General features: G+C 37.2%; 1 protein-coding gene across 2 annotated transcripts in view; it reads left to right on the top strand.

Moving 5' to 3' along the window:
* LRBA (LPS responsive beige-like anchor protein) overlaps positions 1–12155 on the top strand; it is a 368385-nt gene that overhangs the window by 328133 nt on the left and 28097 nt on the right. For both annotated transcript variants that reach the window (XM_058024236.1, XM_058024237.1), the window contains 4 exons: positions 1737–1929; positions 4649–4711; positions 7837–7992; positions 11415–11582. In XM_058024236.1, the coding sequence (XP_057880219.1) occupies positions 1737–1929; positions 4649–4711; positions 7837–7992; positions 11415–11582 (580 nt within the window). The remainder of the gene's footprint in view (positions 1–1736; positions 1930–4648; positions 4712–7836; positions 7993–11414; positions 11583–12155) is intronic.

Genomic DNA, 12155 nt, shown 5'->3' with positions numbered 1-12155 from the left:
TGTTTCTAAATCCTGTGGTTTTTTTGGGCTGGGGTACACCCAGAGAAAAAAAGCCCTTAATTCTTCACTTGCTGGTTTTGTGGATATTAATACATGTTTTCGTAATAGCACTATATTAAGTGGTTTTAAAAGTATTCCTAGAGCTGAAATACAGTAGGGATATTTTTCCTGTCATAATTTTGAATTATTTCTAGTTGCATTATTTACTGAGTTTTGTTTTCGTGTGTGTGTGTGCATGAATAGAGCTGAAATGGAAGTTACCACGTGCTGTGTTAAGTGCACAAGCCATAATATACACCAGGTGTAGTAATTAGCAGTCACACGAAGGCTGCCTATTTGTCTGGTTTTGCTGCTGTTGCTGTATCCCCTTGTGTTTTCAACCATCAGATAGCTGGATTTAATTGAGGCCACATCAGATGAGGCATTACTGACACCTTTAATTGAATGAGCATCCAGGGAGGATTAACTCATAATATTGATTGGCTTTTAGCCACTTGCTCAGAAGGGTGTCTGGGTAGCTTATTAGTTGCTTTTATTTACACCTTTATGCAAGACTGTAAATAGGAATTCATACGGCAATATGTTTTTCTAAGTACTCTTAATAACTTTTTTAAAAGGAGTGATAATAAAAATGCAAATGTATTTAATTTTTTTATTAGTTCTGTATAAATATATATTAAATGTATGCACTTACATACACATATATGTAATGAAATATTGCAGGTGGAGAATAGTCAAGGACACTTCATTAGTATTCCAATTTGGTTATTAGAAAATTACAAATACTTGAGCAGTGTAGCTACTGATGACCATGATGATTGTACCTCTGTATTTCAATGGCATTCTCTTTTTTTCAGATGTATCACACAGTCATAAACCCATCAGATGTTGCTTTTTCTCCTCACATTTGATATCCAGATCCTCAATATTTTGTTTTGATGTTTGCAGTATTCTTAGAGAACTTAGTTAAAAAGTTAATAAACTTTCCAACTTACTAAACTGAAAAAAACAAAAACCTAAAAAACTATGTTGAAAATGAGAGTCTGGATTAATTTCTTTCCTTTAGCATTTCTGGAAACAATGCAGGATAGTGTCTGTAATCACGTCCACTTTGTATTCTTTACAAGTGCATTTAATTATGTTTGTCTTTTGAAACACGTTTGCAGTGAAGTCTTCTACTTTGCATTCATAAATCTTATTTTTGTACACCAGAAATATACACAGAACATATATCTAGTGTATGTGTGTATCTGTTTATTTTAATGCTCTTTCATGTTCTCATCTGGCTTGTAAAGAATTGCAGTCTGCCAATTTAATGTAACTCGAGACAATCTCTGGGAGCAGGAATTTCTTTTGCTCACTATTTTTTTGTGTTTCCCTCCTGGTTTGGCATTGCTTTCCTTGACATTCTGTCTCTGCAGATATGAAGGAGAATTCTTTTAGCAGAGATAGGCAATTGAAAACTTTTAGTTTAATCTGCTGTGATCTGTAGCAAAGTCTGTGTACAGACACCCTGTGTTGAACAAAGCTCTAAGATTGATAGGGTGCAGGCAAGGTTTTCTGCCTAAAATGTATTTCCACAAGCCTTTCCACTTATTATTGCATTTGCTTTTCTACTGCAGCTTCTATCAGATCTCGTGGTTTTTAATTCAATCTTCCTTCTCTTGTCCTGTCTCTTCTCCTCCCCGTGTTCTCTTTTCCCATGTACTTGGGTTCTTGTCGTGTGCACTCAACAGTATCTCCTCCTGCAGAGCCCCTTGATGTTCACAGAGCAGGCCCAGCAGGATGTTATCATGGTCCTCAAGTTCCCGTCCAACTCGCCGGTCACTCACGTGGCTGCCAACACCCAGCCTGGCCTGGCCACTCCCGCCGTGATCACGGTCACTGCCAACAGGCTCTTTGCTGTGAACAAGTGGCACAGCCTCCCTGGTGAGTACCTGAAAGCAAGGAGCCTGAGAAACCCCTGCCATCCAGCAGCACTCCTCTTGTCTGGTCACAATTGGCTGCAGAACTATTGTGGGTTTAAAGTGGAAAAAGCAAATCCAGTTCATTGGCACAGCAGGCTCTTCACATGTGCGCTTAGTTTCTCCTTGGAAAGGGAATCTGAGCTATTGCAGCAAGATATGTAGCACACCAAAGGTTTGTAAAAACAATATGTTTCCTTCCAGGCCATCAGGCACCATGCAAGGAGACAAAAACGGTCTATCACAATAAAGGCACACTCTTCCTCTTAAATCTGTTGTTCTGTCTGTTGGGAGTCTGAACCTTATCATGTCAAAGGCAGTTTTAAAGCATGTAGAACTTGCCTGAAATCTTCTCTGCCAGTTTTTTCTTAATTAAAAACTTGATATTCTGCTCTTAAAGCCACCCCATGAGAATTAGAAAATAAAATATATCTGAGGTCTTATCTTAAACATCCCAAAGTTACTTATGTAGGTGCTTATGTATTGTTAGTATGAAGGGAAAACAAAATAGCCATTTGCACAGCAACTAATAAAATTAATTTTCCTTTAAAAGAATTAAAAGCAGAATTATATTTTCAAGCTGTACTTGAAAATATAATTCCGCTTTTAATTCTGATATTCTCCAATCTTAAAGACATCAATCTTCCTTTCCTTGACTATGACAGTCTTAGGCCCAGCCTGTCAAAGGAAGTTTGTTTTGGTGCAATGCAGTATATTTGGTCAAAGGCTTTTTAAGAAAGGGGGGGAAAATGACCTTCCACTAAAATAACTTAAATAGAAGATACGCGCATCAGAGAAACACTTACATGGTTGAAATTCCTACTAAGAAATCTTGACCCATGGTCCTTGATTCCTTTTTGAAAAAAGCCAGATGACTCCCACACTTTTTTCCTAATTCTTACAAATTACCTCTCAAATAGAAACATCTATGTATTATTTCACCCGCCCAAGAAACACTTCAAGAGAAAGGTGGGAAGGAAGGGGGGAAGGGAGACTTGTCTAAGATAACAAGTTGCAAGCAAGAACTATTTACATGGCTCCCAAGATTTCTTTGAAAGGAGGATGGCAGTATTCTCTCATAGCTTGGATGTGTGACAGTGGGTATATAATAGTCAAGGCTTTTTAAAAAGTGGCCTTTGTGAACATACAACTCATTGGAAGCAGAAAATATTCAAAAGTGGTGGGAGTTGGTTTTGATTTCAACAGAATTCTGCTGGTTGATGATCTGTGAGCAAGCAACCAGTTTGGTGAGTGCAATAGTAACTGGTTTGAATTGAACAGAGCTTTCAGATTTTTCAAGCTTTTCCCTCCCCTCTGAAAGGGAGAGCAGTAAGGTGTGCTTTAGAGTTGCTATTTTTTTCATTTAGAGGCATTTTACACTTGTCTTGCCATTAGACAAACAGAAGCCAACCATAAATATTCAAGAAAAAATCACCTCACCCCATTTCTGTGAGAGCACACATCAGTTGCAGGCTGTTAATGGAGTACTGTGCTCTTAAGAAATCTGTCTGTGGACTCCTGAGCCTGTGCTATTGTTGACTTCCAATTTTATACAAAATGGGGTCTCCTAGGATGAGAGGGCAGGTATCATTACTGCTCCATATCCCCTGCTGTGGGCTTAGCATTGTCTTTGTTAATGAGGCATCATGATAAAAAAGTTAAGTTGCCAAGTGACCAGTTGTCACTAATGTGTAATTAAAAAGCCCATTCCTGCCTTTGAATATGAATTTGGTGGCTTTGCTGACATCTAATGGCACTGGTAGCCAGCAGGATGCTCTTTTTTGTCACATAGATTTCCTGTTTTCTTCTGTGTTGGTGTTTCATTGCAGTAGAACTTTGCATTTATTTATGAATCAGTTATTTAAGAAATCCTTGTATCGACACTGATTTTTATATTAAGCTGTGGATGGTAGGTAGAAAAATCATAAGTGTAAGTATTTAGCCATTATTTCTTGTTTCTCTTCCAAACAGACTGCTGGTTGGGGAGGTGGGGGGGAGGGTCAGGGGGATGGAGAGCAGTTGGTTTGTTTCTTTGTAGTGAAGCTGTGGAAAAAAAAAAGGTTTCTTTTTAGCCCTGCAGGAGAATTCAGTACATAAACATTTTACTGGTATGTCAGGTGCCCAGATGAAATGTGGGTTGGCAGAATTAATATATTAACTTCTATGCAAACTAGCAAATAGATGGGTTTTGGTGAAGGATGAGTCCTTAAATACTGGCTGACGATGAGATGACTATGAGATTTCCCTCTCTTTATCATAAACTGACTTTTTTAAAAAAAATGTCCTTTGTGCTTCAGTTGTCCAAAGCAGTCCTTTAAAAAGTGAAGAGGAAAATAGTATTTGCTACAGTCAGCAGATGGTTGTCACATTTTGTTTTCAGTCCTCTTTACCACTTAATTTTGTTTTGTTGCGACAGGAGAGGTTGCCAGTAAAGCATCTGCTAGAGCTTATGGCTCAGGACCAGAGCTGCTGCTGATGGCATACATTCAGAATAGCCCTAATCTAAAATAAATGTTTAATAAGCAGCCTGCAAAAGCACCTGGATTTTTTTGTTTTTCATTCAATTGATGCAGAGGAATCTTGAATGGTTAAAAAAAAGGGCGTAGCTTTGATTTATAAAATATATGTGGCTTCATGTATTAAAAAAAATGCAAAGTTTTAAAATCTTCTTTCCTGAATTCCAGCTCATCAAGGTGCTGTACAAGACCAGCCTTACCAGCTGCCAGTGGAAATCGATCCTCTCATAGGTCTGTCACTTCCTTCTCTCTTTGCGATTCATTAAGCTCTGTATGGTGGCCCTGAAGTGTAGATTACGGTTGTTTTTCACTTGCTGGTTGCTGGGAATGGAATTTTCCTGATAAACCATTTGCATGCAAATTGGAATGCAATGAGCTGTGGCTATGCTGGTATTTCATCAACTCCCCCTTGTTGGTTTGCCTAATTTGAACAGGCCTAGGACGCGTGTCAGTGAAAATTAATATGGATGCTGTAATAATGTGTGATTGAGAATGTGCATGAAGTACTGTCAGGATAATATTGGATCTTTTCATCACTCAGACTTGTTGATGAGCAGGAGCGAGGCATGTTATGATGAATTGGTGCTCTGGTAATGTGATGGAGCTCCTTTGCTGAGGAAATTTTCATAATAACAGTGGGGTTCTTAACTGCACCGTGTTGTGAAAATAAAACCATAGTGCTAGGGTTCCATCATTAAAGGAGATCAATCCTTTCTTCATAGACCTGCTGTTCAGGCTGAGGGGATTAATGTGTAATTGCAAAGCAATTTCAAAGTTGAAATATATTGCCCACTCTGGTTTAGTGTTGAGATATTAGTATTCATTTTTCAAGGGTATTGCATCTTTTGATCAGCTTCACCAGTTAAATTTGTGTGTGTTTTTCTTTTATTAAAAAGGGGTGGACGAATGTCTCTCCTTTATTTAATGTCTCAGTGTAGTAGATGAAATTCATGACTTTTTATTATAGAGGTTTATCAGTTTGTATAGAGCTGATTTTTCAATTAGCAGGGTTAGAGTTTGGTCAGCTCTTTCATTACAGGCCCAACTTTGGGGAGTGCGTATTTGGAGTCTGTAGCATGGCAAATGGAACCTTAAAAATGATGAGAAAATAAAAACTCAAGGACCTAACACCAAAACACAAACTAGCTGTAGGATAGGAGCATAGGAGACAGGATTCTGTGCCCTCCCCCGATTTTGTTGGACTTTGAGCTTAGTTTAAAAACCAGCTGTTTCAGTGTGGTTTAATTGTAAAAGTGGTGTGGCCAATTAGAGCAGCATGGAAAAATCAGAGCAAAGATGAGCTTGCCTGGGTAGGTTAGAATGACAGGTCTGTCAGACAGAGAGAATTCACTTCAAAACCAATGTGCACATCCCAGTAGGAAGTGGGATATTTTTGTCTATAGATCCAGACTCTTCCTGTGCAGCCATTTTGTTGGGTAAGCTCTAGGATTAGGAACAGTGGGAGTGGGGACATATGAAACCATTTTATAGATCTGATAAAATTAAAGTGTTTTTCCCGAGTTTCTGAAATCAATCCTTATCTGAATAATGCAGTAGTTATTATGAGGCAGACATGTGCTGTAACTCTCCTTTCCTTCCTGAAACAGATTTTATCCAAAAAATGTTTGGAGCAGGAAATTTGGGCTCTGCTTTAAAATCTACTATCAAGTAGATCTTAGAAGTGCAAATAAATATTACAGCAAAAAACCCCAAATCACATTGTTACAGAGACCTTTAAAGTCAATGTTCACATTCTGAAGAATGGTTTAATATTGTCTTCTTACAATTGATCTCAAATCAGCCTTGTGATTACACTGGACATAGTTTAAAAGGTTTAAGGCTTTCTTTGTCATTGCTAAGTAGCATCATTGGGTGCAAGCAAGTAATTATGTAGGTAATATTAGAGGTTTTTAATTGTGGCTAGACACATTTACCTAGAAATGGCACCTAAGAGGACCACAAAATTACACTGTTATGGTTATAGCAGGAATCTTGTTGCTTAGTCGTAAGGAGGGATTCCTGCCCTCCTCATTTTTCTGGTGTACAGGAAGACATAAACCAGCAATGTCTGATATGACACAGACCCTAGACCTCTTTTTGAGGTGAAGTGTTTTGCAGGCATTATCCTCACTGAATTAGTTGATCTGCATGTCTTTTGAGGTTCCTTTGCTGCTATTTTGTCATACAGAACAGTTCACTGTGCTTTTGTAACGTGAGGCTGTTACTCTTTAAGTGGCCCCAAGATCAGTGAAGGCCACATTTGTGTTACCTGCAGAGAGCAAGTGGCAACACGTTGCTAAATTATTTGCTACCCATATGGACAAGGCATTATCAACATTTTAAATATAGCAAAAGCACAAATAAATGAAAGATTTGACACAGAGTAAATGGAATAATCCCAAGGCTTGGAAGGTAGCTGGTCTGTGAAAATGGAAAGGAGTCAAAGAACAAAGAGTGAAGAAGAGCACTGGACCAGGACAGAGGTAGGTCTGGAAGACCACCTGTATGGAAGTAATAGCGCTCCAAGCAGTTGGCAGACAAACCCAGGAGAAATTACTTGCCTGGGATGGAAATCAGGTTCCCTCAGGAGCAAAGCACACTGAAAGTTCTTCCTACAGTGTAGGATTTTCATGATACATGTGTGTGGGACCTATGTGTACCTATCTATCTTCACACCTTATTAATCCAAGGACAAGATATAATATGAATGTGTTCACTAATTGATTCCTGTCCATTTTATGCGTTCCTAATGCAAGAGTATCTCAGGAAATAAAACATTAAGTGATCAAAATAGGGCAAATATTTCTCCCAACCCTAAAGTTAATTGTGGAGATAAGCTGGTTAATTTTTCTGCCATGCTTAAAAAAATTTCAGCAATAGTGATGTTTACTGAATTTTTTTTTCCACAAATGGCACTGCTTGCAATGAAATGCAACTGATGTAAAATTTAAAATCATGATCCTTTGTGTGTTGCATTTGAACCACTATGTGGTTTGTATATTGTCTTATAATTACATTCCTTTGCTTTGTTTGTAATTTTTAATTTCTTATACTTCAAGAAGGAGGGAAGGAATCTTATTAACCATTGCCTGTGTTCAATCTTTCATTTATTTCTCAGCTGCATGTCTCTTAAAATGGGGATTTCTTCTATTTTAGAATATATACTCCAAGGAATTAGCATTGTTCCTAGAAGTGTGATGAGAATTTAAAGTAGAATTAGAAAGAAAATGTCCTTGCCACAAAAAAAAGTAACAGAAGTGAGGAATGTATTTGGTGTCAATGTAAGTTTCTAAATTGTACTTTTGTTCTGTGAAGGTGGATGTTAAAATGTCTTGGTCTGTATGTTTTCTGTTCAGCCAGCAATACAGGAATGCACAGGAGGCAGATCACTGACCTTTTAGACCAAAGCATTCAGGTGCATTCCCAGTGTTTTGTCATCACCTCTGACAATCGTTACATCTTGGTCTGTGGCTTCTGGGACAAGAGTTTCCGTGTTTACTCCACTGACTCAGGTAATGTATTTTTAAAATAGGGAAACAGACTAAAAGATTTTTTTGTGTTCATCATCAGCCTACTGTTTCAAATAAAGGAGGAGGGGTGGAGTGTGTATTTATTCCCCTAGTAATAATGCTTGTCTAATCTTTCCTTCCCTACTGCTGCCACGTATCGTGTGCTATCATTTTTGGGGAATGATAGCACATGTGAGAGAAGCTCTGGTTTAGAATGAGCTTTACACTTCAAGGTTACAGGGCAGGGATGCCTGCTTTTGCACTGTAGTTTTCACAGGTGAGAGTTTGTATGAAGCCTGGCATATCAGGAGAGTTAATTATTCCTGAAGTATTTACATGAATTTAGCTCTGGTTGGTTTTCAGCACCAGAAAACTGGGATTTTTTAGGAAATACAGGCAAGTACCATAGAATAAGAAGAGAAATTTTGAAATCTAGTGAAAGAATACTGTGAAAGCCTTTGAAAGCCATGCCATACTAGAATTGATTTGGAGCCACTGAATTCTTTTATATAGCATAAACTGATCGATATAATGGGCAGCAGTTAAATTAGTCTGTCAGCTGGAGTGTGTCCAAAGCATTGAAGTCCTGCATGTGTCGTGCTAAATAGAATCTTTCCATGTAAGAGTTACAGGAATTTAAAAGCCTTGGAACCCCAGGAAAAACTAGGTATGGTTTTTTTTCGTTTCATTATCTTACAATGGAAATAGCGACCTCACTGCAAGGTACTTCTTTGGGATTAATGACCCTGTGTGGTTAATGGGTGTGTGCCATCAAGCTTTCCAGTTGGTTATTAATCCCTAGGGAATATCCTGCATGTTTGTCATGGTTTCTTAAATATATTAGTTAACAGTGTTTTTCACACTTGGCAAACCAAAATGTGTGACAAAATAGACTGGTCTTTAATGAAAATCTTTTAAGACTTTAGATCTCATGGCATAGCTCTGTATTTCTGTCATTTTTACCATTTTAAAGCCTTACGTATAAAGGGGAAGTTCCATTTATGTAATATCCACTGCCCACAATTCATTATACAGACATCTTGTTAGACCCTTCTTAGGTTAATTTTCTCATTGATGAAAATAAATTTACATAGAACTGTGAATTTAAAGTGGATCTTCAGAAAGGATAGCTAGCAGTAATAAATATTCAGTGTATATGGTAGATTTATATGAATTGAGAAATAATTCTATTTTATCAAAGGATGTACTTTACACATATGGAAGGAACTTGCATGGTTTTGGTAGCCTTGCCCTGTATCAACCTGAACTACAAATAACTCTTTAAATTATTTCCTCTGTGTATGGCAGATTCACCAGGCACCTTGTTACTACCATAACTAATCAGGGTATTACCATTGTCAGAAAAGTTTCAGATTTATTTCTTCTATTTGTCAATATAGCAACTCTTGCTTAAATGAAGTGAATTCAGATGTAGTTTACTTTGCTTCAAATTGAAATGAGAATAAAGTAGGGAAATATTTTGGAATAAACAGAACATCAAGGGGAAAAGATGATGTGATCAGTAATGCATGAAGGCAAGTGATCACAAGTGTTGAATTCAATTACACTTTAGCACTTGCACAAAAAAAAGGAATAATTTTCCTATCAGATCTTTGGTTGGTTTGTTTGTTTGTTATTAATAGGAAATACTTTCAGCTTAAATCATGGGTTATCAGCAGAGCCAATATAGCAGGAGCACAATAAAACCTTCCTTCAGCAGTGGGAATGACTTCTAGACAGTGTTTTAGCTTCAGTACTGCAGACTTGAGTCTTATTTTTCTTTTAATTATTTGTAGCACAGCTGTCAAGTAAAACATTAACTAGAAAATTTGTTCTGTCAAAAAGGGATATCTGAGTGCAAATGAAAAAGTTTGAAATCACTGTGTAGAGGACAACTCATGTTAAAGGAAACAGGAAAGTTTGAGGAACTCTTATGAAATGAGTAATTTTTTTTTAGCAACATAAAATAGCAAAATCTTATTTTTCGTTTTGATGAAATTCATTGGATCTTAGGCTGTACAAAACAAAATAAAAATAACCAGGCAGAAATAACCTTGTAAAATGCTTGTTTTCTAGAACAGAACCTATAAAATTATAAATAATTGAAAAGGAGATCTCTATAACTCAGTGATGTTTATAGCATAAACTTGTGTTCTAGAAGTTTAAATTATCCCAGGTAATGTCAATACAACTGGAAAATATATCACATAATTATTTGGTCCCTGAGTTACTCATCCTTGCACTACAGGGTGGGTATGCACAGTAAGAGTGCAGCCAGGAGTTTGGCCTGTCCACTCAGAAATGGCTCATGTGGTTGCTCTTCATCTCACAATTGCCCTTGGAAGGTTAGAGCAGGCTTATTAGTTTTTTCAGTATTTGATTTTGAATCTGTTGTGCAGGTTTCCTTTAAATTGCATCTTCTTATTTTATTTTTTTCTTCATGTAGTAAAGTACATGTACTAAAGTACGTGAAGTACTTTTTTTGTAGAAATTCATATATATGTCATGGGTTTTTTCTGGTTTTTTTTCACTTTAATGAAATTATCTTTTTGATCTTGTTGTAAATTGAGCTGTAAAGTGTATTTTTGTTCTTTCCTGAGAACCACTCCCTTAAGTCTTTTATTGCCATTAATTGTTATTTAGTGGCTGGATACAAATGCTGGATACAAATTGTTATTTAGTGGCTGGATACAAATGATTTTGTACTGTTTAAAAAGAGGCTGTGAAGTGTTCCCTATTACCCATATTTAGGGATAGTTTTTAGTTCATGCAACAAACTATTTTATAAAAATGTGCTTAAGTCCCAACACTGATCAGTGTTACTTATTATTTTTAAATGCTTTTCAGAATATTTAATTTAATTTTTTAAAATTTATATTTAGAAATGCAGTAGTCTGTATTTCCTGTTTCTTTTTTGGCCTGTCTTGTCAATCCTTCCAAAGCCCATCTGTTTCTTCTTGTTCTTTAGTCAGCCCAAAGAACAAATGGTCATTTGGGTTGAGAAAGCCAGAGTCACACGTTGGAGGCATCACACTTCACAAAAGTGTGATTGGATGCAGGATTTCTCCTGGCCCCAGCTACTTGAAGGGGCTGAGTAGGTGCATGAGAAAAGTGTGTGTGTGTTCTTATCCTGCTTCTTCAAGAACTGCAATTGCTGAGCTTCAGCAAATCCAGTCAGACTTTTGAATAAAGTATAATATTGAGCAACTGAAAGTATTTTTTTGTATGGATTGTAAGGACTGCTGCACTTTTAATTAAGTTCCCACCAAATAAATAAAGAGAAAATAGTACTCCCCAGTACAGTTCTATTTTGAGCTTTTTTATTTTTTTGGACAAAGAAAATACTTCTAAAATACTTTATAACGTATTTAATTTGTATTAGAATAAGAGGGTAGTTTTTAAAGAATCAATTTGCTGTGTTCCAGGTAAACTGATGCAAGTAGTGTTTGGCCACTGGGATGTTGTGACCTGTCTGGCTCGTTCAGAGTCCTACATTGGAGGGAATTGTTACATCCTCTCAGGATCCCGGGATGCAACCTTGCTGCTCTGGTACTGGAATGGCAAAACCAACATCATCGGTGATAACCCAAGAGGTAAGAAAAAACAACAAAAAAAATGGTTTATAGGGAAGTTGTCTCAAAATGCCTTGAGCAAACACTTTACAGAGCAGAATTGTAGGTAGGGTGCTATGTGCCCAATCCTCACAATCACATAGGAGGCATTCTGATTGGTTGCAGTGCAAGAATATAACCAAACGAATAAGGCAGAATTTTTATTCAGTTTTAATCCTTCCCCACTCAAACTCACCTTGCACTTGCCAAAGTATTTATTCTCTTCCATCTTGCACCATTTCCCAGGAATTCCTGAATCCTGTCTTTCATTCATGACAATGCTCTCTTTTAACTCTATGAAAAACACTGAACCACTATGACTGTTCAACTCTGCATTATAAAGCAGGAAAGGTAGAAAGTGATCTTTACTGGTTTATGCCAGTCTCACTCCACACACACACACAAAAATAATTTCTGATCCCCAAAGCAAAGAAAAAGGGAGATATACAGTGGAAAAAAAGACTGGAGTAAGCCATTTTACAGGAGTGAGGAGCTTTCAGGACCTCTTGTGAGAGTTTATATATATAAATTTAGGGGCACTTCATAGCCAAACAG

The sequence above is a fragment of the Melospiza georgiana genome, chromosome 5 (genome assembly GCF_028018845.1).
Source record: "Melospiza georgiana isolate bMelGeo1 chromosome 5, bMelGeo1.pri, whole genome shotgun sequence".
In the NCBI taxonomy this organism is placed as follows: Eukaryota; Metazoa; Chordata; class Aves; order Passeriformes; family Passerellidae; genus Melospiza; species Melospiza georgiana.
This window is presented reverse-complemented; position numbering and strand designations above follow the sequence as displayed.